This window comes from Lutjanus erythropterus, chromosome 20 (genome assembly GCF_056507025.1).
Source record: "Lutjanus erythropterus isolate fLutEry1 chromosome 20, fLutEry1.hap2, whole genome shotgun sequence".
Taxonomy (NCBI): Eukaryota; Metazoa; Chordata; class Actinopteri; order Lutjaniformes; family Lutjanidae; genus Lutjanus; species Lutjanus erythropterus.
In genome coordinates, this window is record NC_139336.1 from 20,906,142 (window position 1) to 20,930,290 (window position 24,149).

The following is a 24,149-nucleotide window of genomic DNA, read 5'->3' on the forward strand; positions in this document are numbered from 1 at the left end:
AAATAGATCAAATTTCCATATTAGATATTGGTAAATAGATAAATGAAATGCAAATGCATCTCTCATGTAAAATGAAGCCTCTGTATCTCTCATCATTGGCTGTGCACATTGAGCAATCCAGCAACAGCTGTTAACTAAATGTTTTTACACTGAAGTTTTATTACATAATGTGGTTCTGCAGTGTTTGTTATCAGATACTGACCCTGTAACCCAGACCAGTGGTGGTTAGAGAACTGAATATCTATACTCAAGTAAAAGTACATTTATTCTCATTAAAAAAAATGACATGAATGAGACATAAAGGTTAAAATTACCATTTGAGAAACCTACTGTAGTAAAAGAAAAAAAATCATCTGGTTAAAGGACAAGGTATTTTCCATTTTAATATTATTTTGAGTGTACTGCAATTATGAGTTATTTTCCATTGAAAAGAACTTTAAAAAAATGGCTATCATTGTTGAAAAAAACATTCAGAATGGATTTAAAAGGTAGGTAAAGGTAAAAGTTTTTTCACTCACCGTTAAAATTTTGGTAAAACAATCGCATTTGTTATTATGATTATGTGTCACTGGGATATTTGCAACATTTTCCATCCTTGACAATGTGCAAATAGCATTATTCAAAGCTGTAACAAATACAGCAAATATGTACTTGCACATACACATTAGGCTACAATAAGAGGTGTGATTTCTGTGTGTTTCTTTGTGTTGTTTGCAGCACACAGCCTATATTTATGACATTTTATATTTAATATTACATGTATTGAAATTAAGTCCTCATGTAGACTACATTTGCCTTTAAGCGAAATATGACATACCTTCACATTAGTCAATGTCATCTTTCTTTCAGCCTACAACTGAACAAATTATCAAAAGGATTAAACAAATTTGTGTTCTACAACATGCTGATGTCGTATGATGTCATTGGCAAATGTGGTGAAGCAAAAGGTAAACTAGAAAAATTGCATTTCCTGGCGGAAATGCAGTGGGAATGCTTAATGCTGAAAAGAATTTGAAAAAAGTTGCTGAAAACGCCATAACTGTAGCACAAAGTATGCAGAAATTGTGCAATTGAGCAATTGTCTGAAAGTGCCGAAAGAGCTGAGCAGAATGATGGTTGAATGGTTTCTGTAGCACAAAGTATGCAGAAGCAGTACAAGTTCAAAGTCGAGTACTGTAAAAAGTTGAAGACTGTAAAAAGAATAAAAGTTACAAAAGTTGAAGACTAATAGGCTAAATGTGCCGAAAGAGCCAAGCAGAATGATGTTTGAATAGTTTCTGTAGCACAAAATATGCAGAAGTGGTGCAATTTCAAAGTTGAGTAGGTTTTGAAAATTTCTCCCATAGACTTACATTGTAAAACTTAAAAAAAGTTTTACAGTGCAAAAACTATAAAAGTGAAAAAGCCAAAAAGTAATAGCAGCAATGTCCTAAAACGGCTGAACAGTATCTGTAGCACCAAGTATTTCAGTTTAAGTAGTAGTTTTTTAATAGCAGTAGTAATAATAGTTTTACAGTGTACTAGTAGTAGCAGTAGTAGTAGTAGTAAGTAGAAGCAGAAGTAGTTGTAGTAGTAGCAAAAGTAGTAGTAGTATTAGTAGAAGCAGGTTTGAAGAGTTCCATTGTAAAAATTGGTTAAAAAAAACAACTACTACACTTTAAAACTAATAATAGTTTTACAGTGTAGTAGTAATAGTACTAGTAGTAGTAGTAGAAGTAGTAGTAGCAGCAGAAGTAGTAGTAGTAGCAGAAGTAGCAGAAATAGTAGTACTAGTAGCAGAAGTAGCAGTAGCAAAAGTCGTAGTAGTAGTAGTAGTAGCAGAAGTCGTAGTACTAGTAGTACCAAAAGTAGTAGTAGTAGTAGAAGCAGAAGTAGTAGTAGGAGAAGTAGTAGAAGTAGTAGCAAAAGTAGTAGTAGCAGAAGTAGTAGTAGTAGTAGCAAAAGTAGTAGTAGTAGTAGTAGAAGTAGTAGTAGTAGCAGAAGTAGTAGTAGTAGTAGCAGTACTAGTAGTACTAGCAGAAGTAGTAGTAGTAGTAGCAGAAGTAGTAGTAGTAATAGTAGCAAAAGTAGTAGTAGTAATAGCAAAGGTAGTATTAATAGTAGCAGAAGTAGTAGTAGCAGAAGTAGTAGTAGTAGCAGAAGTAGTAGTAGTAGTAGTAGCAAAAGTAGTAGTAGTAGTAGTAGAAGTAGTAGTAATAGTAGTAGTAGTAGCAGAAGTAGTAGTAGTAGTAGCAAAAGCAGTATTATTAGTTGCAAAAGTAGTAGTAGTAGCAGAAGAAGCAGGTTTGAAGATTTTCCCCATAGAGTTCCATTGTAAAAATTGGTTAAAAAAAGTTTAATAGTGTAAAAACTATAAAAGTGAGAAAGCTCAAAAGTAATACCAGCAATGTCCTAAAAAAGCTGAACAGTATAATAGTTGAATGGTTTAAATAGCATAAAGTATGAAGGAGTTGAAACATGTTAAAAAAGGTACGGAAGTAGAATAATAATAATAATAAAGAATAGAAGAACAATAGTGGGAATGCCTTAAGCATTCCCACTAATTATAGGCTCAAGAATATAACTGGCAAAGAGTAGGAGCACAGTTTGAAATAATGAACATGAAGAGTCCTTATTCCTTTTTGAAAACTTTTGTTTATAACACGTTACAGCCCACCTTTGAGCTAGACATACTGACCATTATGATTAGAGTTAGGAAATAGAAAACTATACTTTAAGGCCAGTCAAGTTGATGTACAGCGTTGAGTTAATCGATTCCAACGCTGCTTGTTTTATACACTTATATTTTATGTGACCTCTCAGTGCTCCGTCGATAGCTGGGAAAGAGCCAAACAGAGCCAATTTCTGAGCTCTGTTACCCCACTGATGCACTTGGAAAGCACCGCTTAATGCTTCAGATGATGTTTAGCAGCTGGTTTGAATGTGTATGTGTGTGTGTGTGTGTGTGTGTGTGTGTGTGTGTGTGTGTGTGTGTGTGTGTGTACAGTTTTTGCTTGCAACTCTATACGCATGTATATGTGGTGTGTGTGTCTCAGACCAATGCACTGATAGACAACTGATGCTGATGTGTGCAGTGTCACCAACTGTCAGATCAGTGTAACAGTACCACAAAAAAGTGTTTAATGCAAGTTTATGTCTTTCACTAATATTTAATGGACGTGAAGCTTTTATATACTGTACAACTGGCTCAGATTACCTGTGTTGCAGATATACTACACTACATACTACGCTCTTGGAAGGGCCATGTAGTTGCCAAACCTGCTTTTAACACTTAAAGCCACTTGTAGTGATGAATCCACAGACACTCACCTCTTTGCAGTGTTTTAGCATCTTTTAAATCTTTGTTTTGGGATTACAGACAGCAACTTTACTGTTTTGTTCACTCTTAAAACTTCCTATCCACCAAGCAGGCAGCTGTTTTCAGCAAAAACTTCTGATAAACCCACCATGCACTACCTGCTCTGTACCAAACAGCAGACAGACCAGGGAGTTTTTTAGTGTTTGTATGAGGTGCTGCCAGAAGGCCTTTTTTTAAATGTGGTTAAGGATGTGACACGGTCACAGATTGGTTATGTTTAAGCGACAAAACAACTTGGCTAGATTTAGGAAAAGATCGTGGTTTGAGTTAAACAGACAGACAGAATAGGCCACTAGCTGGTAGAGAAAGTCGAACATTTAGCTGTGAGGCAGCCAGATATTTCCTTTAAGAGTTGGTGGAGACCAAAATAGAAATAAAAGCATATATTCAACACGTTTGCTATATAAACTCACAAAATGACAATATCCTAGTGTGTTTATAACTTATTTCTGCTGCCCAAAGTGACCGCAAAAAAAGAGTAACTGCACTGAGGTAAATTATAGTCCTATCACACTCAGTGTAGCCGTGGTTGTCATCTCAAGCTCAATAAAATACATCCAACCACACTAAGCTGTGAACTTATAGAATGAACATACACCTTTGAACCCACAGAAACCGGTGTGGCTGTTGTTTTTCTTCAAGATTATGCACCTTTACTCTTTAAAAATGACTTTGTGTTTTTAAGCATTCTTGTATTTTAAACCAGCCGTCATTTAAAATGAAAAACCTGATATAATACATTAATTCAGTCATGCAGTCTAACTAATAAAGCTAATCAAAGAAACATTGTTATGTATAAATGTTGATGAATAAGGAACATGAGTATTTGTTTGAAATAATGTAAAAGGATCTTTGTCAATGATGTTTGATTTATATTATGTGTTTATGTTTAAAGATGAATATTGGATGATTCTTAATCAGACTGTCTGATATTCTAGATTTCATTAGGTTGAAGATGTTTAAAATATCAGTTAGTCAGGTTTGGTGCAGGAGTCCAGTTGTCTGGTTCTCTGACATTTGTTTGAATTTGAATGCTAGACTATGCGTGTTGAGGGAATATATGCATGACTAAGTGTGAACTGTCTCCCCTTTCCAAAGTGCAATCTGTGTTTTATTCAGTCAGCAGTTTCACAAACAAACGTTTGACTCCAGATGGTTCGGATCATTTACACGTTCCTCTTCCCTCTGTGTTTGCAGGTAGCATTGTGTATCTGGGGATGATGTTCGGAGCCTTCTTTTGGGGCGGCCTGTCAGACAAGGTGGGCCGTAAACAGTGCCTGCTGATATCCATGTCTTTCAACGGCTTCTTCGCCTTCCTCTCCTCCTTTGTCCAGGGCTACAGTATGTTCCTCTTCTGCCGCATGGTGTCTGGCTTTGGGTGAGTTCCCTCTTCTCTCCTCTTGAATATTTTTTTCTACTTTGCAATCCATCCTCCTCGATGCGTTTGAGGGACTGAAGCCCCTCTGAGGGCCTGATCTGTCCTCCCTCTGGCTCCTCTGCTGTCTCCCCTCCTCCAAAGTCAAAGCACATGGCAGGAGGTTATTCTTACTGCCTGGCACCAGCCCATCCTCCTCCCCTGAGTTGTGGGGGGGGGGGGGGAGAAGGAACAAAGCAAAACAAAAACGTTTGCAGAAATGAGCCGAGGACAGTAAATGAACATCTGTCTGTTTCAGTGTTGGCGTCGTCTGCTTGGCTGCCCACATCCTTCATAAATGACATGCGCTCCCATCTCAGCGATCTGACAGCCTTGTTCATACATGACATATAAAGGTCACCTCTTTATCAAACGTCAAGCTACTGAGCAACCAATATACAGTAAATTATATGAAACAAGCATAATCATTGGACACTCTTTGACCCATTAAATTTTTATTTGGACCGAGGGTGATGACCCGAGCTGATAAAGGCCTGTGACAACATGTTCTCACTCTTGGTTCGTCATATACAGTGGCTTGGTCAGTGACCCTACACCTCAAACTATCCGGCACCATAAGAACCCCTCAAGAATCAGATTTTTGGTGCAGGGCTCTATGGTCAAGTTAGCACTAATAAATATGCAACATCTTAGTAGACTTTCAAAATAAAGGCACAAAAACTACCTGGTTAGGTTTAGGCAGTTTAGTAATATATCTCAGTGTGTTTTGTGTACAGTTTTGTACAGAGAGACTCAGTAGTCACCTGATTTGCACTCCTGTCAGCTTCTTGTTGTATCTTTGTCTAAAAAAACAGCTTCTACCTTAATGGCTTTGCTTTAAATTTTTAATTAGCAGCTTTTTCTTTAATTGAATCACTTAATTCTCAATCTGTATGCAGGTGCATATTTATGGTGGCAGTAAAAAAGATTTATGATCGTCCATTTTCCAGTGAAAATATGTCACATTTTTATGGAAATCTGCCTGAACAGATTTCTGAGGGAATGCAGGGTTTTCCATTGTTTTTTTTACAACCTCAATCTGGGAGAAATGTGATCCAGAATCAAGTGTTGTTGCAAGTTTGAGTAGATTCTGCTTGTTTCATTAAGATTTTACTTACTTCATTAACTTTGCTGCCATAATCTGTCTTAACGAATAGAAAAAATGGAAAATCAAACTACCAATATGTTAAGTCACACAAAGTGGGTTTCAGTAGCATAAATGACTTTAGCTTAAGTATACAAATTGTTATTCAATACAAGTCATTATTAATCTGTGTTAAAATATTAATTCTTAGAATACATATTTGATCTCAGATCTATATTTTAGATGCCTATGATAAAACAGATATGAAATACAGTGGGAGCAGATATTCTAACAGGAAAACCCAAAGTCCAAATGGAAGGAAAACCAGGCTGAGCTCTGATTCGTTTAGGTCTACTACATTCAAATCTATAGGTTTGTGTGATGGAGATACTTCTGTAAAGAATCAGAAGAATCCGTCTCCTTCCATATGTCTCAAGATCTAAATGTTTGGATTAGATCTGTGTCTGCAAATCTGCATTTGGAAATCAAAGTGTCGGAAAGAATTTGTACTTCTTTAACACAATCAACAGCATGTAAAAAAAAAATCAGTGGTCACTACAGGGCTGCTGTATCCAATATAATGTACAGAAATGAATCAATATCTTCCTCAAGCATGTTAAAGTAGAATGGATGACACCATGTAAAAACCAATCATTCACCTTCCATGGTTTCTGCACCGCGCTGATAGCAGTATTTATATTTATAGTTCACTCAGCGCAGAGTTCATATTTCCTATTAACAACGGATTAAATATATGAAATGTTCAAGGAGCCACTCGTAGTGACAAACACTCAGAAGAGAAACCTCAAACTCTGCAGTTTCTGTTAACTCTACAGAGTATTTGAGTGTCTGTAGACGCATTTTGACCGCAGGAACTTTCTCCAGGGACTAAGAACCTTTAGAGCAACTCCACCGCAGGGTCCAGGGTCTAAATTAAGTTCCAAGAACATTATTTTACCCTCTAAAAGTCCGTGCTCGTTGGGTAGAACTTTCCAAAAGTACAGGAACTTTGGGGGCGGGGCTTGACAGAGCTGAACAATTCTGAAGTTGAATATGTGCAGTATTTTATTTTAGACATATAAACATGGGAGAAAGCATATGACAGATGGACTGACAATGTCGTCCGGGCCTTATCAAGTATTTATGCTGAGGATGAAATCCAGCAGAAATTGAAATCAGTGACCCACAATGATAAGGTGTATGCAAAAATCTCCTGCAAGTTAAGCATTTAAAATGTCAAAATAAGTTTTTTATAATAACATTGGAGTTGCTTTTTCATACCTCAGTGGAGTAAATTGCCTCATCTTCACGATAGTTTTGGATTGTGTTGGAAATGCAGACAACGATGGACTGAAGGAATGTTTTAATTCTTCAAAAAGTAGTTCTTGGGAATACAAGTTTTGGGTGAAAACCATTTTTTTTTCTAAACTTCCCTGCCCTGTTCCAATCCTGTCTTGTTCCAGTCCCAGAAGAATGACTTCCGTCCCACCCAGTTCTATTCCCGTTCTCTGTTTCCCACTCCTGCCTGCTCAGGTTAATTTTTATTCCTGTCCCTTCTCGGTCCAGTGATGAATAGTGAAACTGACTCCCATCCTGTGGGAATTCCACAGGAATCCCAGGTCCAAGTAGTCTAAGCAGGCAGCTTTTAAGCACAATAGCTCTAAAAACTGACCAACCAAATAAAAGACTGAACATAGTGAAGCAGCTGCCGCTAAAGAGCCAGATATTTCCCTCAGGAGATCATGTAATGACTTACATGATATGTCATATTAAAAAGGAACTTCAAATCGTACAGCAGTCAAAAATATATTTCATTCATGTTAAGTTTTCAGACAGAAAAATCTACCTGGAAGCAGACTCTCAAAGAAAAAATGCTGATTCAGGAAACAAAGAAGGTGTGTTTTAATCACACAAACTGAATATCACATTATATTGTATTGTTTTGTGATGGATGCTGAATGGGCTCCAGAGCACAATTTGCTAAACAGAAACAATACGATGAAAAGAAATACAACATACTCAAACGCAGTGCAGATGCAAGTGCTTCACACTGATCTCTTCATGTTAAATTCACTTGCATCACTAATTTTTCATCTTTCAGCTTGTTTTTGAAACTCCAGAACTGTGAAACAAACCAGGCAGAGTCAGTGCAGACACAGATGGGCTCCTGCTGACGCCGCTCGACACCTCACCTCACCGATGGTCCACTATTAACAGACTGAAATTATATGAAAACATGGGTTGACTGTATAGAAAGTGACACCTTCTCACTGTAATTCAAACATTTATATGAAATCCTGCCATTCTGTGTGATTCTTGACAACATCATGCTTTCATCCTTACGTGTAGGAAGTGAAGCAACGTACTGCTGTAAAATCAATATCAGTTATAAGTATATGCTATTATTAGGACATCTCACAGATTCAACTTGCTGTCAGAAAGTGTTTCAATGGGAAACCGCTCTCTCTCGCTCAGCCAGACTCGGTTGGACACAGTTGCTGGTCCAATGCTGCCTAAATCTGTTTGTTATTGTGTGAATTTGGTGAATCTGCTTCTCCAAACTGAGGGTGTGTTGACACAAGATGTAACACCAAAAGCAAAAATTTCTTCTTGATGGTTAAAATTGGTTGAAATGTAACATGCCCAGAGGCTGTTTTCATAATCATAAGTCCTATGTCTGCCTATCTTATGCACTTGGTATAATGAGTTGTGTGTCATGTGCTCATTTTTCCAAAGTGACAAATGAAGAAATGCAGCTGCAAACTCTCTCTCTGTACTCATAAATCCGTTCTGCGTGTTAGTAAATGTCTCTCATTACACACGTTAATATAATTAAAACGCAGCTTGGCGACTGAAGCACACATAATTAATTACGTCAAACTATTTCTGCAGGATCGGTGGAGCAGTACCAATAGTATTCTCGTACTTTGCGGAGGTGTTGGCTCGGGAGAAGAGAGGAGAGCATCTGAGCTGGCTGTGCATGTTCTGGATGATCGGAGGAATTTACGCCTCAGCCATGGCCTGGGCCATCATCCCACATTATGGTGAGTGACAACTCCCTCTGACCTCTCATAACCAGTCATAACAATGCTACGTTGATGTGAGTGCCAAACAGCTTTGAGTCAGTGTGATTTTGAGTCATCAGTAAATTTTTCCACATTGGCATTACTGTTATATTCTCCTTGTCTCAGCAAATGGTCTTTTAAATGCTTTTTTTAAAAACAGCATCACAAACCTACTACAAAGTTAATCAAGTTAAAGTCGAGGTGACATGGTATTTCAAGTATGTAGCTTCTGTTCTATGATGTGGGACATAACGTTTGGAGGAATTTGATTTGGATGTTGAAAAGTGGGCGTGTCATAACCCAACATACCATGCAGTTGCTAGCTAGCTAACTCATGCATCTTTGTGCCACTGAAAGTTGAAGATTGATTTATGGGTGTATGTCATGATATTATTGGTTGAAACTGGTTGGTTCAAGACAGACCACATCATATTTTGTCTTGAAGAAAACATGTTTGGACTTCGATATAATAATACAAAGAAATTGATTTTAGTTTATTTTCTTCCATCATGTGCTTTCCATGTGATATTTTTTGTTTTTTATTTCATCTTCACTTTGAAACAGAGAAATTGGAACAACTGAGTTTGTGTTTACAAATGGATATTGAGGAACTGAGGTTCAGGCAGAAGCAGAGCTGGTTTGGAGTAACAGATTAAGACTATCATTGGGGTTGCACCCAAATCTGTATACATTATTTGGGAAAGCACAATTAATGTGGTCGAAACGGATATTTCTTCCATCCGAAGTTGCTCATTATTATTCGGAAAAGGTCAGCTTTTCCAAATAACCTTATTCACTTCATCTGAAGAGTATTTTTATATACTTGTATATCTTTACTGTAGAGGTTCTGTTTCAAATGCAAAGCAGAATCTTTTGAGTTATAAAACTTTTTTCAGTTTCTGAGGGGCGTTGATGGGCTTCAGTTCATAAAACTTCAGTTTATCTTAAAATAAAAATAGAGAGATGAAAAGTGCAGAATGAGGATGTGTAAATATGTTGCATAATTAATTATGTTCCAATATTAAAAATCAACTCAATGTTTTGAAGTGGCAGCAATTGCACTGCCAATTAATATTTAGTTAGAAAACAAACACATACCCAGTTTACAAGGAAATCTACCAGGAATGTGCTCTTGCAGGTATTTGATTGGCCACAGCTGCACCTTTGTGGATGATGCTGCAAAACTTGAGCCTGGTTCATCTTTTTTGGACAGACAATCCTGTGTTTTTTGATTGGAGCCCTCTGTGTTGGCACCACCGCTGAGCCCACGCAGCAGTCCCATTCAATTTCAAGCCAATCCAAGTTTATATATAGAGCACAACAGTTGACCAAAGTTCTGCACAATCAAAGTGTAGCCAAAGCCATAAAAAAATACAATAAAAAGAAAGGCCAGTTTAAAAGACAAAAGATTTTTTTATCTGTAGAAAGGCAACACTTATAGTGACATAAAAGAAAGACAAGAAAGTGATAAAATGTCAGATTTAAAAACAGGCAGTGCAGGGGTCAACCTTAAATGCAGAGGCGACTTCCATTCAAATAAATGAGAGGGCTCACACACTGGTCCTGTGTGCCTGAACACAGCAAATTTGGAACCACTTGTAGGTCCCAGACAGGCTGTAGGAAATTACCAGGTCACAGATTGAAGCAGGTACCTGAAACTCTAATAACCAGCAATAAAATCTTAAAATTTATTTGAAAAAATAATGGACTAACAGTTAAAAACATGAATTGAAGTTGAACTTATTTTTGGTTTCTGGACTGTCAAAACAGGACATTTGAAAACATCCTCTCGGACACTGAAAAACTGAGATTTCACTATTTTCTGACATTTTGTGGACACATGACAACATGACAATGACCTCTGACACCACAAAGTCTAATAGGAAGCTGCTATAAATTTACCTGAGTGTTCTCCATTCTCTCTTTTTTTAATCTGTCTATTTTGAGTTCCTGAACTTAACAATAGTATAATACCGCTGTACATCACTGGAGTGCCATTATAAAAAGCTGGCTGCTGTAGTTTGTGGTTTTACACCTGCTGCGACCAGAATAAAGTGCATTACAATAATGAAGTGTGGAGGAGATAAAAGCATGGATGACCTTCTCTAGATCAGCGGGTGAGAGGAATCTTTATATGCCTCAGCTGAATGAAACGAGACTGCACTGCTGTGATCACCTGATCATCAAATGACAGCTCAGAGTTTTTTCTTGCTTTACACCAAGATTACAGGCTTCTTTGAACATTTACAGAGGTCACCTGGACTAGAGATTAGACTGTCACTGTAAAAATGCAGGTGTTGGAAGTACAGGGGCTGATTAATACTGTTTGGATTCATTCGAGTGTGGGAAATCTGGTGCCTTAACGAGCTGGCGTCGTGAAATCACACGAGAATCCATCTTGCCAGGATTCAAGTTATCTGTTTGTGTCCACACCAAAATTGTTGCTGCCAAGGAGTCCCAGGAGAAGCTACAACATGGTTTAAGGTGTTTGTTGTGTCTCGAACAAACAAGGGTGGCTCCTGAAGAGGTTAGCATAGATAGCATCAATTATATCATAACTTGAGAGTATTTCTCCATCAATAGAAGAGCAAAGAACGACACTTAAGGCTTTTCTCTATGGAAAAGATGTTTTCACTGTTCTCTTAATTGGCTTTGGCACGAGTTTGATCTGACTGGTTGAAGTTTGACATGACAGACAGAGGTGATCGTCCAGTCACCTGCCAAGAGTGTTTTTAAAGTGCCTGCCCTTCCCAGATGGTTCTGTGTAACAAACCATCTGGTGTGTCAGGTTAGGAAATTTGGGGTATTCCAGATTCTGACTTCTTGTAGCTTCTTTGCAGCAACTTTTTTCCTTTCCTTTTCTTTCTTTTCTATGTTGTACACGTGTTATTTTTTACTGCCATCGATGTCATTGTCTATATATATATGTATATATATTTTTTAATGCACTGATGTACATTTTATAATTATGTGGAATATGTCCTCCCAACCCTGGGAAGAAAAAGAAAAGGAAAGAATATCTTTATTTGGTAAAGACTCCTGCAAAAAAAACATCACACCATAGTTATATTTAACATGTTTTTAAATCAAAATAAGAATAATGATGTTAAAAAAATATCATTATCTCTAATATCACAAATAATATCACAACTGTAATTGCAGTCAAAATAATCACAATTAGATATTTCTTCAAAATCGTTCAGCCTTCCTCTGTACTCTTCCATAAAATGAGCTAAGTGAAGACAGTATGTTTCCCACTGGAATCATACATTTCAATATTGTAAAAACTTCTGTTTTGCCCAAACACACACACACACACACACACACACACACACACACACACACACACACACACACACACACACACACACACACACACACACACACACACACACACACATTTCATTAAATTCCTTTAAAATCTTCACTACATATATTGAAGTATATGAGTCTGGGTGTAAAATGCAGCTTCAGTGACTGGCGGATGTAAACAGCTGTGAGGCAGTAATTCTAGGACACAGACAAGATACAAAAGAAGAAATCGAATTGTGTAAAGTCAGCGCAAAATAACTCACTGTACATCTGCTTTCAGCTCAAATGACCAAAGGCTCCAAACTGCAGAAGTTTCCCACTGTCAGGAATCACTCGCACCACCAGTTTAAACATAACTGCAAATAGAGACAGTTAAGTTTGTCCGGGTTCTCCTCTTGATGATGCTCCCTGCTGTAGTGATGCATATACATCGCAACATGGCAGATAACATGCAGAGAGAATAGCAGATAATTCTCTAATCATGGGGCTTAATTTAGAATTAAAGACCCTCCAGGGAGCACACAAACACAAAGCAGGTGGCTGTGTAGGTGGAGGCAGAAAAAGCAACAAAGCATATGTCAGCCTACACAGAAAGTACGCGCATGAAGGCCTTTTAAATGGTCGCAAAATCAGTGTACTAAGATACACAGGGGTGTGGCAGGCAAGCTGTCAGATGACACAGCAATAAAGGACAAAATGTTCGGCCAGAAGTACGTCGTTTTTAATTTTCAGCAACTTTTTACCACCCTTTCCTGCAATTTTATGTGACTGTTGGAGGAAGGAAAAAATACAGTATATGAGAAGGGCTGACGTAAGAAGTCTCATAACATATGGTGAGGGAAAGCTGGAGGATATCAGAGACATGAGGAGGAGGTGTGTGTCAGAGGATAAGAACAAAATGAGCGAAATTAAATCAATCTGCTGTGTAGGGGTGTGGACGAGGAAAAGAGGAGCAGAGAAAGAGATTAGGAGGACAAGAGGGGAAGGAGAGGTGGAGAGTGCGCTTGATTTATGTGGCCTGTGTCAGGGATAATCGAAAGGTGAAGGGATACAGCAGGCTGAAGGGAGGTTGAGAGAGAAAACAAAGAAGAAGGGGAAAGAGTGAGAAAGCATTAAAGGAACGGATGAGTAAAGAGGAGGGGCTTCTTTGTTTGCCGTTTTCATGGCTGTGCTGATCAGATATACTGAAGTTTGCTCTTGGACTCTGGCCATCAGGACACTGTCTCCGCTGGGGACAAGTCTCTGAGTGTGTGACTCTATAATGGCCCCCAGATTGATTAAGTACCTTGACAAAGCGGTGTTCTTATCTACAATAAAGTCACAAGACCAAAACAAACTTCATGACAAAATATAAAGAAAACTTAAAATAAATAAAGAGAACATCACATCATAGGCCTTTATTGGTAGAATATGGCAAGAATGGTTTATAAGATTCATAAGTATGTTTTCATTAGTATATAATCACTTGAAAATTAGATTATTTGTGTTTTCTTAACTTATGAATGAGCAGTTTATACTTACAGAGGGCTTGGGTCTACAGTAGCCCAGAATGGACAAATCAAACACTGACTCTAGATATGGCCTTTCCAGTTTGTTGCAAGTCTCATAGATTCTCCTACACGCTTGAAAAAGGAGCGTGAGTTTGCAATCAGCAGTCGTTGAGCAGCTACTTTGTCAGAAATACAACAGAAGAACAACTGGCGTATCTGTTTACAGTGCAGCCAAACAAACTTGTACTGTTTTATCTAAATCAATAATCAACCTTGAGCCACTGATCCAGACATGATTATCAAAAATGTCTTGTTTTGGTGACGCAGTTCTGTATCACTTGATAAGCCCACGATCTAATTCGCATTTTGTCAGTCAAATCACTGCCTTTTTTCTGCTGCGTCATTGTACACAGAGCAATGCAGAATAACAGCACAAACCAAGTCTTGCCACAAAAGCACCTAACTGTGACAGAAACACAGAGAGGGTGTTGGAGATGGAAAGCAGCACAATGCAGCGCGGTGTGATTTGTTTCCGTTTGCTGCCCTGACGCTCTCACTACTGGTGCTGAATGTTAGCAAAGTCAGCTAAACTCAAACTTTCGAAGCATATGCCGGTACAACCTCCTGCACTGCACATCCAGTCTGAGTGAATCTTCAGCTGATAGTGCTGTCAGCAGCCCGGCAGGAGAGACGAGCGCAAGGATTTTATAACTGAATCATAAGCAGGACACATGCTTTTGATTTCTTTGACTGTGTTGATTTCACATCACAGATGATAAACAAAGACATTAAAACAAGTAAACCATGACACACACACGACATATAAGCAGTTTTACGACCAGTAGATTGCATTTCCATTACTGCCTCGCAATAAAAAAGCACCAGGAAATGTTCAGTTTTCATTAGCAGCAATTCAATACGGCTCTGATACAGCTGTTCAGGAGAGCGAACAGTGAGGTTGATATTGGTGACATAAGATTACAGATTTTAATACTGGATCACATGTTGGACCATTTCGTATAAAGGCAAATATAGATGGAATAGACAGGGAGAATACAGAGAGGTAATCACAGAAATGTAAATACATCGAATGGGTATTGCTGAAAAAATGCACAAGAACTGTGCATGTATTTATTGTTTTATTTGCTAATATGTCATGGTACTCTGATGATCTCCAGTCTTGTTGTCTTGTTGTCTTTCAGTCACCGCAACAACACAAAGTGCTCACAGGAAATTAGAGAAAATATTACAAAAGTTTATAAATGTTACAAAAATATGACCTGTATATCTTTAATTGTCTCTGCGGTCTTTGCTCCCACTCCTAATTTGATGGAAGGAATTTCATGTGGTTGAAAATCTTTGTTTCAGTTTTTCCAAATTGAATTTAGAATTATCATTGAAAATGTAATTATTATTGCATTAAAATTTTTCCCCACATTTGCTGTAGTATTGTCAATGGTTTTTTAGGGACCTTAAAGGGGTCCCCAGCCGTAAGCTAATGCTATTTCAGAGGCCTCGGCATGGAAATGTTGGATCTGGGATTACAAAGGTGCTTTGTTTTTTCCAGTACTTTTGTACTTTTTTAATTAAGTGGAGGAAAAATAAAAAGGTGTATTGTTTTACACATTTAGATTCCTAACATTACAGGTCAGTAGTAGGAAATATAAACACAACGCTGAGGTGCCAACGCAGAGGGCTCTTATAAAAAACAAGGCTCAAGTTTTGCAGCAGCAAGGTGTCGATAGATACATGCAGGAGCACATTCCTGGCACACTACCTTGTCACTTGGGCACTATTTTTGTGTTTACCTCATGGTTGACACAATAAAGTATAAAATAATTGCACGTATGAAAACGTTTGGTGCCTATTAATCTGTTCCTTCAACCAGACATTCTGGTGCAGATTTCATTTTGGCGGTGTACGTGCAGAAGCTCATGGAGCACATGGAGGCCAGTATTTGTGCCTCGTATGCAGTCACGGGTTCTGAAGCAGCTAAAGATATAAGTTTCCAGTTTTAAAGCTCTCTGTCTGTTTTCACAAACTTTACTCGTGTCGTGTGAGTGGGTGTGAGGGTACCGGCTGAGGCTCATAATTGAGGTCAATTGATTAGACGCCAGTGTTTTAACACATTTTTTCTCCAGGATGCAGTGGTGTGTGGGTAATAGGTTCCGCCGCAGTGCTCCTTGCATTGACTGGTGGACAAAGGCCAGATAAGTATGTGTGTGTCTGTGTGTGTGCAATTTTGGCGGGGTTTTTTTAAGATGTTAAGAATGCGATACAGTAAAAGAACTGATAAATTCCATGAAAAGAAGGTAATACCGTATGCCGCAGTGTGATCGTACACACACTTTTGCTTTAGAATTTGTGTCACACCATTGAATGGCCAAGGACAGTGTGTGTGTGTGTGTGTGTGTGTGTGTGTGTGTGTTGTATGTGTGTGTGTGTGTGTGTGTGTGTGTCTGAGCCATGCTCTCTTACTGTAGAGGAGGAACATAAATCTCGCTGAGTATCTGAATCAGTCAGCCATCCCCTCCAGTCCATTAAAGCTATAATCCCCCTAATGAGGTTTGTACTGGTACAGGCTGGAGCAGCCCCACAGGCGACACACACACACACACACACACACACACACACACACACACACACACACATGCACACACACACACACATGCACACACACACATATTGCTCTGTGTTCATGCTAACATAGTTTCTTGAGGCTGATTCTCTGATACAGTTTTGCCTGTATGAATGAATTTCAGACAGTGTGACTTTAAATGTTCTGTCACATTTTGTTACTCACGATTTGTTGATTATCGATTTGCTATGACTCACATTTGCAATGAAGCTCAAGAAAGTATGGTAAATTTCAGACAGTTTCTCAGTCTCTCCCAGTATAATTGATATATATAATCCTTTACTGGACACAGACATGTTTAAACTACTTATAATCTAAACAGAGTGTACACATACATTTATGTCATATTAACGTGTTCCATTCATGTCTGCTACCTTTCACAGTGTGAAATTCTAACTGTATTTGTTTAGATTTATAACAGTTAAAATACTTCCACTATCATTCCTCCATTCAGAGACACAAGTCAGTCATTGACTCAGCACTATTTAAGTCTGTGTCTCTGGGACACACAGCAGTGCAGCTGCTACTAATACAAATCAGTGATTCTTGTGTTACTGCAAACATATTAATACTGTGCTATGCTGTGCTTCATCTACAATATGCAGTACACATTTTTTTTACCCCCAAATTCATGAAAAACCAAATGTGGGTCATGTCCTTCAGAAGACTTGGAGGCTTCTTCTCAAATGCAACAAACTACCCTCACAGGAATTAAACTAATGAGGCGTTCAGGCGCTCCTTAACACTGTAAGGATAAAAAAGATCATCAAACTTCACTATCACCAGGAGACTGACCTAAAACTTCAACAAAATGCAAATACCGGTGATTAACTGGGATTCCTGTTTCCTGATGTTTAATGAACACAACTTTCATTTCTCTGTAATGCACGTAGATTAAAAACATGTCAGGCTGCACATGATGTAGATTATGATTTTCACTATTTACATCCTGAAAAGGTTTTTCTGTTGTTGGAAAGCTGTTGTACCCTATGGCAACTTCACAAAACACCCTCACACCCATGTACTTGGAGATGAACAACAGAGCAACACTGGTGGACTCAAGGGGGGCAATTGTTCCAAGTGAATAAATCTTGGGAAGAGTTAATTGTGAGTGAATAAATTAACATCCCTGACTATTTTTATTGCCATCACCTTATGAGTGTTATTGAAAATATGTACAGGTTAAATGTTTTATGAATGAGTAGTAAATTTAGGCTGAGTTAACAAGCTGTCTCGCTGTTTTATTTCATCTCATCATGATAGCAATATGAGGCATTTCATAAATGAAACAAAATAATTTCAATAAGGTGATATTAACAGGCTCTTGTTTTTGCCTCCTATCAGTAAAACACTATATGCATTTCAAATGCTTCATAAAAGGTGTACTGCAGATATAAATCTTAAATTTCCAGATAGGTTTTTATTTATTCGGCGACTCAGTCTGCAGGAAGGACTGCTTTAGGGTGCCCTCCGATGATGAAAATTAGAGTGAATATATGCTGCCCTCCATACTAGAAAATTAGTTGACCATTACTCGCCTCTTAATGGCTAATGTGTCCCTGTGTGTTTTGTTACAGGGGTGTAGTAGTTGCTGTACGTTTCACCATTAATGCATGCACACCGGTGTCCTACAGCAGTATCTGTCTCCTTTTGCACCTGCCTCTAAGACAGCCTGAGACTGCCACTGCAGAGCAACCATCCAGAAGCAACCTGGTAACACCCAGGACAACTACATGGACCCCAACAAAGTGTCCACCAACAACCTAGGAGCCATGTAGTGTCCACCTACAGTAGCAACTAAATATGTTGTCTGAATATTTAGCAACACATCTATAATAATACCTCCTCGCATATTTTACTCAGGCAACAATCACCTGCTTTAAGAAATGTGTCTTTTTCTAATTCCTGCTGCAATTAATAAAAAGATTCATGTGAGAAAAAGGGTGAAACTGAGAGAGACAATAGGAGAGAGCAATTAAAGACTTACTTGATCCTGCAGGTTAATTAATTTCACTAACTTGCGGCCTGAAAGTCATCATATTTATTTGTCCATGAAAAATAAAACCGGCAGCCTGTGCAACCTTGAGGGAAAGAAAAAGAAGAATGAAACTACGGGAGCAATAAATGAGTTTTAGTGTGCTTCTTTCATTCATGTCTTATGTGTTGTCGTGTTATTTGGACTGAGCGCTGGCTTTTTACTGTCCAACATTATCTCTGACTTTGTGTGTGTCTTTCTCTGCGACTGCTTCTTTCTTTCAGGTTGGAGTTTCAGCATGGGCTCGGCCTACCAGTTCCACAGCTGGAGAGTGTTTGTGGTGGTGTGTGCGCTGCCGTGTGTCTCTGCAGTGGTAGCTCTCACTTTTATGCCTGAGAGCCCCCGCTTCTACCTGGAGGTAAGACAGAGACACAGTATATCGTGACACTAACAGCACCATTATTACTCCTAATGACAATGATAATGACTCGTAAGGACATCAGAGAATATCGAAGTCTTTGTGGAATTAAATTTTGATGCCAGTGGAGTTGTTGCGGTGGCATTTATTTTCTTTATGTAAGAAAATAAATGCAGAAAAATGGTCATATATCACAAAGCGCATCTTTAATGCAGAGGTTTTCATCCTGTGAGGCGGCTCCCCAGGGAGGGCATGGAAGGGAGATCCGTGAGACGAGTGTGAGATAAAAGGGACAGATGCCTGGAAAAAACATGGGGAAGTTAGTCATTGTAGTTGCAGCTCATGGAGGCAATTAAGTACTTAATTGAGGTAATTAATGTACTTGATTTGCACCGTTTTGCATCAAAATTCACATTCTTTCATCATAACATGGTCAAATCTGAACACACAGAAAATATATATACATTTTTAGATTCAGTGTGACTCCAAAGGACATCCTTATCTTTGATGTCCATTAGACATCAGTAAATTGTCTTAGACATAGAAAATAGATACTCCTTATAGGATGCTGCAGAAATGAGTCCTAAAACCCAGAGATGAGTTTGCACTTTTGCACATCTGGTTCCCTTTTCTCAAAGACAGTGGATTTTTTTTTTTTGGCAGCACTGCAACTGAAATTAAATGTTACTTTGACCAGAAGATGGAGGCCTGGCCAAAGTCTCCAAATCTAGTTTCTGTACTCCTATTCTAGTGGTATCTGGTACAGATAGACAATTCTGAAAATTCATTGAAAAACTGGGACAAAATCTACAAGATCAATTTTATTTGGGATACCAAAAAAGGGATTACATGATCATGATAATTTTGATCTAGCTTAAAAATTTTGAAATATTCTCCCATGCTGCCAAAAATCTTAAAGTGGTGTTCACTGGTAAAGACAAAACATGTCAGTATCATTAAGTTTTGTTTGCCATAGTGCTTATTTTTGGTGATAATCCAAGACTTATGGAAAAATCTAATGACAAAAAGTTGTCATGACTGCAGCACTCTATAAATCCAGAACTTGTCTGAAAATCATCAGGTTTTATCACAGTAATAGTGATTGTTGTCTGTTCATTCATGGTTACATTGCAGATCGGCACACTTTTAATGGTGCCAATTTGCCAAAACTGTAAACAAATGTAGACAAAAAAAACAAAACAAAACAAAATATTGCAGCCTGTAACTAATTGACCCTATCTGGGAACTATAGTTGGTAGTAGTTAGTAGACAGGGTTGGAGGTTGCCCCACATTTAGGGTTCTCACACTTCCTGAAAAAAATGAGGAGAGTCCTGATTTACAAGCAGTCCTCCAAGATCCTGTCCTGTTTGTCCTGAAAATAAACCTTTATATTTAAATAATAATATGAGTTGTTAAAAATGTCCTGGTTTATTTTTATTATTATTTGTTGATTTCACAGATTCACAGATACAAAGGGTACCCAGTCTCATCTGGTCACACTACCTACATTGTTAGACTTTGAAAACACCTGCATGAGTATAATTTGCAGCTCATGTACACATATGACTTTGTATTAGTCACATATGCTCATAAATATAGAAGCATCTGTGAATAATGTTATAATGCGAGTCAAAAAGCCAGTATGGTTGATGGTTCCAGCCACTTGAGGATGAATGGGGAGATCCTGATGTGTATGCATATGACTTACCTGTCCTTTAGATGGGTAAACATGACGAGGCCTGGATGGTGCTCAAACACATCCACGACACCAACATGCGAGCCCGTGGAGAGCCTGAGAGAGTCTTCACTGTGAGTACAAACTGGCCTCTCTTCACCTGTATCCTCTCCACTGCTGCAGTGCCGTCAGCAGGTGACAGATCAGTGTCTCCCCCTGCAGGTGAACAGGATCAAAATCCCCAAACAGCTGGACGAGCTGGTGGAGATGCAGAATGAGTCAGCCAACCCTGTGCTCAAGGTCCTCTTCAAGATCAAGGCTGAGCTCAGAGGAGTATGACTCTTTTTTTTTTCATTGTTGTTTTGTCCTGGTTTGTTTTATGACTGGGTTTTTATGATTGTTAAGATTTAAATTGAGTAAAAAATCTTTCCTCTTTTATTAGATCTGGTTGACTTTTATGAAATGCTTCAACTACCCAGTGAAAGACAACACTATAAAACTGGCTGCAGTCTGGTTTACTCTGTCTTTTGGGTAAGAGATTTTCTGCACGGTATTTTTTTAACATCACCTCCACTTCTACACTTCTCTTATTATTCTGTGCTTCCGTCATTTTAAATTACGCCCTCGGTGATACTTAGCTGAGTCACCACTACTTTCCAGCTTAATAACAGTTTCAATGAAGTACTTAGCAGCGAGGCAGATGCTCTCTCATTTATATCGTCCTGATGAATGCTGACAGGTTAGATTAGAAAGAGAGAACCTATTTGAGAGAAGGTGCCATTCAGGTTTTTCTCTGCTGGGCTGCTTTAATGAATTACAGTAAGCACATGCCGGAAAGTTTTCACCCTGAGGACAATCTTGGAAAATTAAAAAGAGACAAAAGTAGGCCATGTTATGTGTCATATTTTTTTTTTATATTAATTCGTCTTCAGTTTTTGGATCCTGTTATTTTTTTTTGTCCTGTCTCTTGTTTTTTTTTTTACTCTGTCAAGTCAGTTTTTGTCATGTCTTGTCTATTTGTTGCTCTTGGTGCTTCTTGTTCCAACACAGACACAAAGAATACAGAGTGATTACTATTTTATGAATATGTTTCTCAAAATCACCTCAGGCATGTAAGAGACTGCAACCACAGCTCTGTATGAAAAGAGTCGAATTCAGAGGAGGAAGAAGGAGCAAACACCTATGCACAACTGTACGCTGTAGCAGTGCATATATACCTACACATATTTGGGAATATGCAACATTTTCATGCGTGTATGTTTTTGAAAAAGGACAGATTACATCTGAAAGTGGAACAGCAAAATCTGCATGTGTTTCTCTAGAAGTCTGGTGACGTAAGGGCTAGTTTCTACTGTGGCTGCTAACACGCTAGCCAGCTGAGCTATAAGCTTGTAATATGTTCTCAAATTGTTGTAATAACTAAAGATATGGTAACCCTGGTCATTCAGTATTCATGTTTTAATACAAAAGCATGAATATTGTGCATTATATTTGGCAACTTAGTTGTGCTAGGCTATCTTGTTGAAAAGAAAACTGTGTTTTGCTAACAGTTGTGATCAGATGTAACTAGCCAGCTAACTATTGATGTAGATTAACTTGCTAGTTAGCTAGCATTTTGCTAACCTTTTACAATTTTTACAATTTACAGTCTTTTTTTAAGTATGTTTTTGGGCTTTTGCATGTATTGTGATAGGTCAGCTGAAGATTTGACAGGAAAGGGGCGTAGAGTAAGGGGGGACGACACACAGCAAATGGGCTGCAGGTGGGAGTCAAACCGGCAGTCGCTGCAGAGGACTGACGGCCTCGGTACATGGGGCACCCCGCAATTTACAGTCTAACAGTCTGCAAACAACAGAACCAATACAACAACAAATCTAAGACTTTAACAGAAGTGCATCAGATGAAGTAGAGCAGCTTATATCAGTTACCACATGTAGACACACTTCACTACAGAAAGCTGTCCCTGTGTCCAGGTTCTACGGGCTGTCTGTGTGGTTCCCGGACGTCATCAAGCACCTTCAGGCCGATGAATACGCCTCCAGAGTGAAGATTCACAACAACGAACGCATCGAAGACTTCACCTTTAATTTCACCCTAGAGAATCAGATCCACAGAAACGGAGTCTTTCTAAATGACAGGTAAAAAAGAAAAAAAACTTACTCCTGTTTGGATTTAAATATTTCCCAGTGACCCCAGCTTTCTCAGACAGAGGGATTAATGATTAAGAAGGGATTAAATTCATCTGCAGTGTTACACATTGTGATCCAAACCTGTGAGGCCCCCTCGGCACAGCGTTGTGGTGAAAAGCCTGTCGTCCCAGCGTGGGATAGCAGCACTATTCGTCATTCCCGCAAACACACAAACACACCGCTGCCGGTAATATTAATCCTGCCTCCTTTATCTCCCACACCACCAGGAAATTAAAAGGCTTATCTCTCCCTCTCTTTCCTTCTTCCTCTGTCTCTCTCAGCCACACGCACATGCACACGCAGACGCACACACACACACACACACTGTTCCTGCTCCTCCTAGTTATGATTCTCACTTACACAAAGGCCAGAGAGAAGACGCATCGATACGCTGTTTTTGTTCTTTTCCGTCCTCACTGGAGACCAAAGTGTACATTTATTAAGAGATTAGATCAAGAGTAATACCACGATACTGTGTACAGCAGCACACAGCAGATCAGATAGATGAATAACAGACTGGTAAGCCACGTCACAAAGGATGGGCATGCTGGTCTTTAGAAAAGTAAGAAAAAGTAGAAATAACATGCTGTAAAAATATCTTTTACTTTGGTAAAAGTACAAAAGTATTAGCAGCAAAATGCACTTACACCATCAAAAAATTCCACATGCAGAATGGACCCTTTCAGGTTGTTACATTTCATATCATATTACTCATAGGCATCTGTGCAATGGAGCAGGTGTAGCAGTGGCACCCCCATTATTTGACCTGGTGGGGCAAATGTATGCTTTTGCATTCCCCACTTTTTTTTTTATCTTTGCTATTTTTACACATTTGATAAGTGTGAATACTACGTGCCATGCTGGGGCATGGTTTATTGATCCATGCTCGAGTCTGTTTGAAAAGGTAGTCTGGAGCACAGGCTGTGCGTGCTGAGGCACGGTCCACATCAGGTGTGAAACCAACTGGACCAAACCACGGAAGTGGGCCTATCTTATCCTCTGAGCTGCAAGGCCAAAGAGGAAGATGCAGGAAGGTAGGGAAGAGGGTCATCGTTGACAGCGTCTCCAAAACATTAACAATAGCAGGCTTACAAAAGTCGACTCCTTTGCAAATATTTCCATTGGCATCCACTGTTTTGTGGCCAAGACATAAACAAATGTTGCCTAGCTGATGATGCGGGCTTACTCTTCAACGTTGTGTTTATCACAAACCAGCTAGGTAAATACTGCCACTTACTGTGTCGGAGTGTGTACAAGTGTAGTTGGTACAGAACAACATTACTAGTGTGAAGACTAATCATGGGGGCAATCGTCCTCTGGCATATCAATCGTACCTAGTGTGAAAATGCCCTTTAACTCCATTGATTTTATGCATGAACGTCAGGTGTTGGGGGGTCGTACTGCCTACTGTGGGAAAAAGTTAAATAAAGTCTTTATCTTCAGAGAGAGCCTCAAGTGATGTCACATGAGTCAGTGTTAGTTGGGGCTGAAGACTATCAGATTAAAAATGAAACAAATCCATGCGTAGAG

General features: G+C 38.8%; 1 protein-coding gene across 1 annotated transcript in view; it reads left to right on the forward strand.

Annotated features, from left to right (window-relative positions):
* Positions 1-24,149, forward strand: part of LOC146308467 (synaptic vesicle glycoprotein 2C-like) — a 52,825-nt gene that overhangs the window by 24,210 nt on the left and 4,466 nt on the right. Inside the window, exons 3-9 of the mRNA XM_084746173.1 lie at positions 4,556-4,736; positions 8,749-8,900; positions 18,621-18,754; positions 20,475-20,564; positions 20,653-20,763; positions 20,873-20,961; positions 22,404-22,568. Coding sequence (XP_084602299.1) covers positions 4,556-4,736; positions 8,749-8,900; positions 18,621-18,754; positions 20,475-20,564; positions 20,653-20,763; positions 20,873-20,961; positions 22,404-22,568 — 922 coding nt within the window. The remainder of the gene's footprint in view (positions 1-4,555; positions 4,737-8,748; positions 8,901-18,620; positions 18,755-20,474; positions 20,565-20,652; positions 20,764-20,872; positions 20,962-22,403; positions 22,569-24,149) is intronic.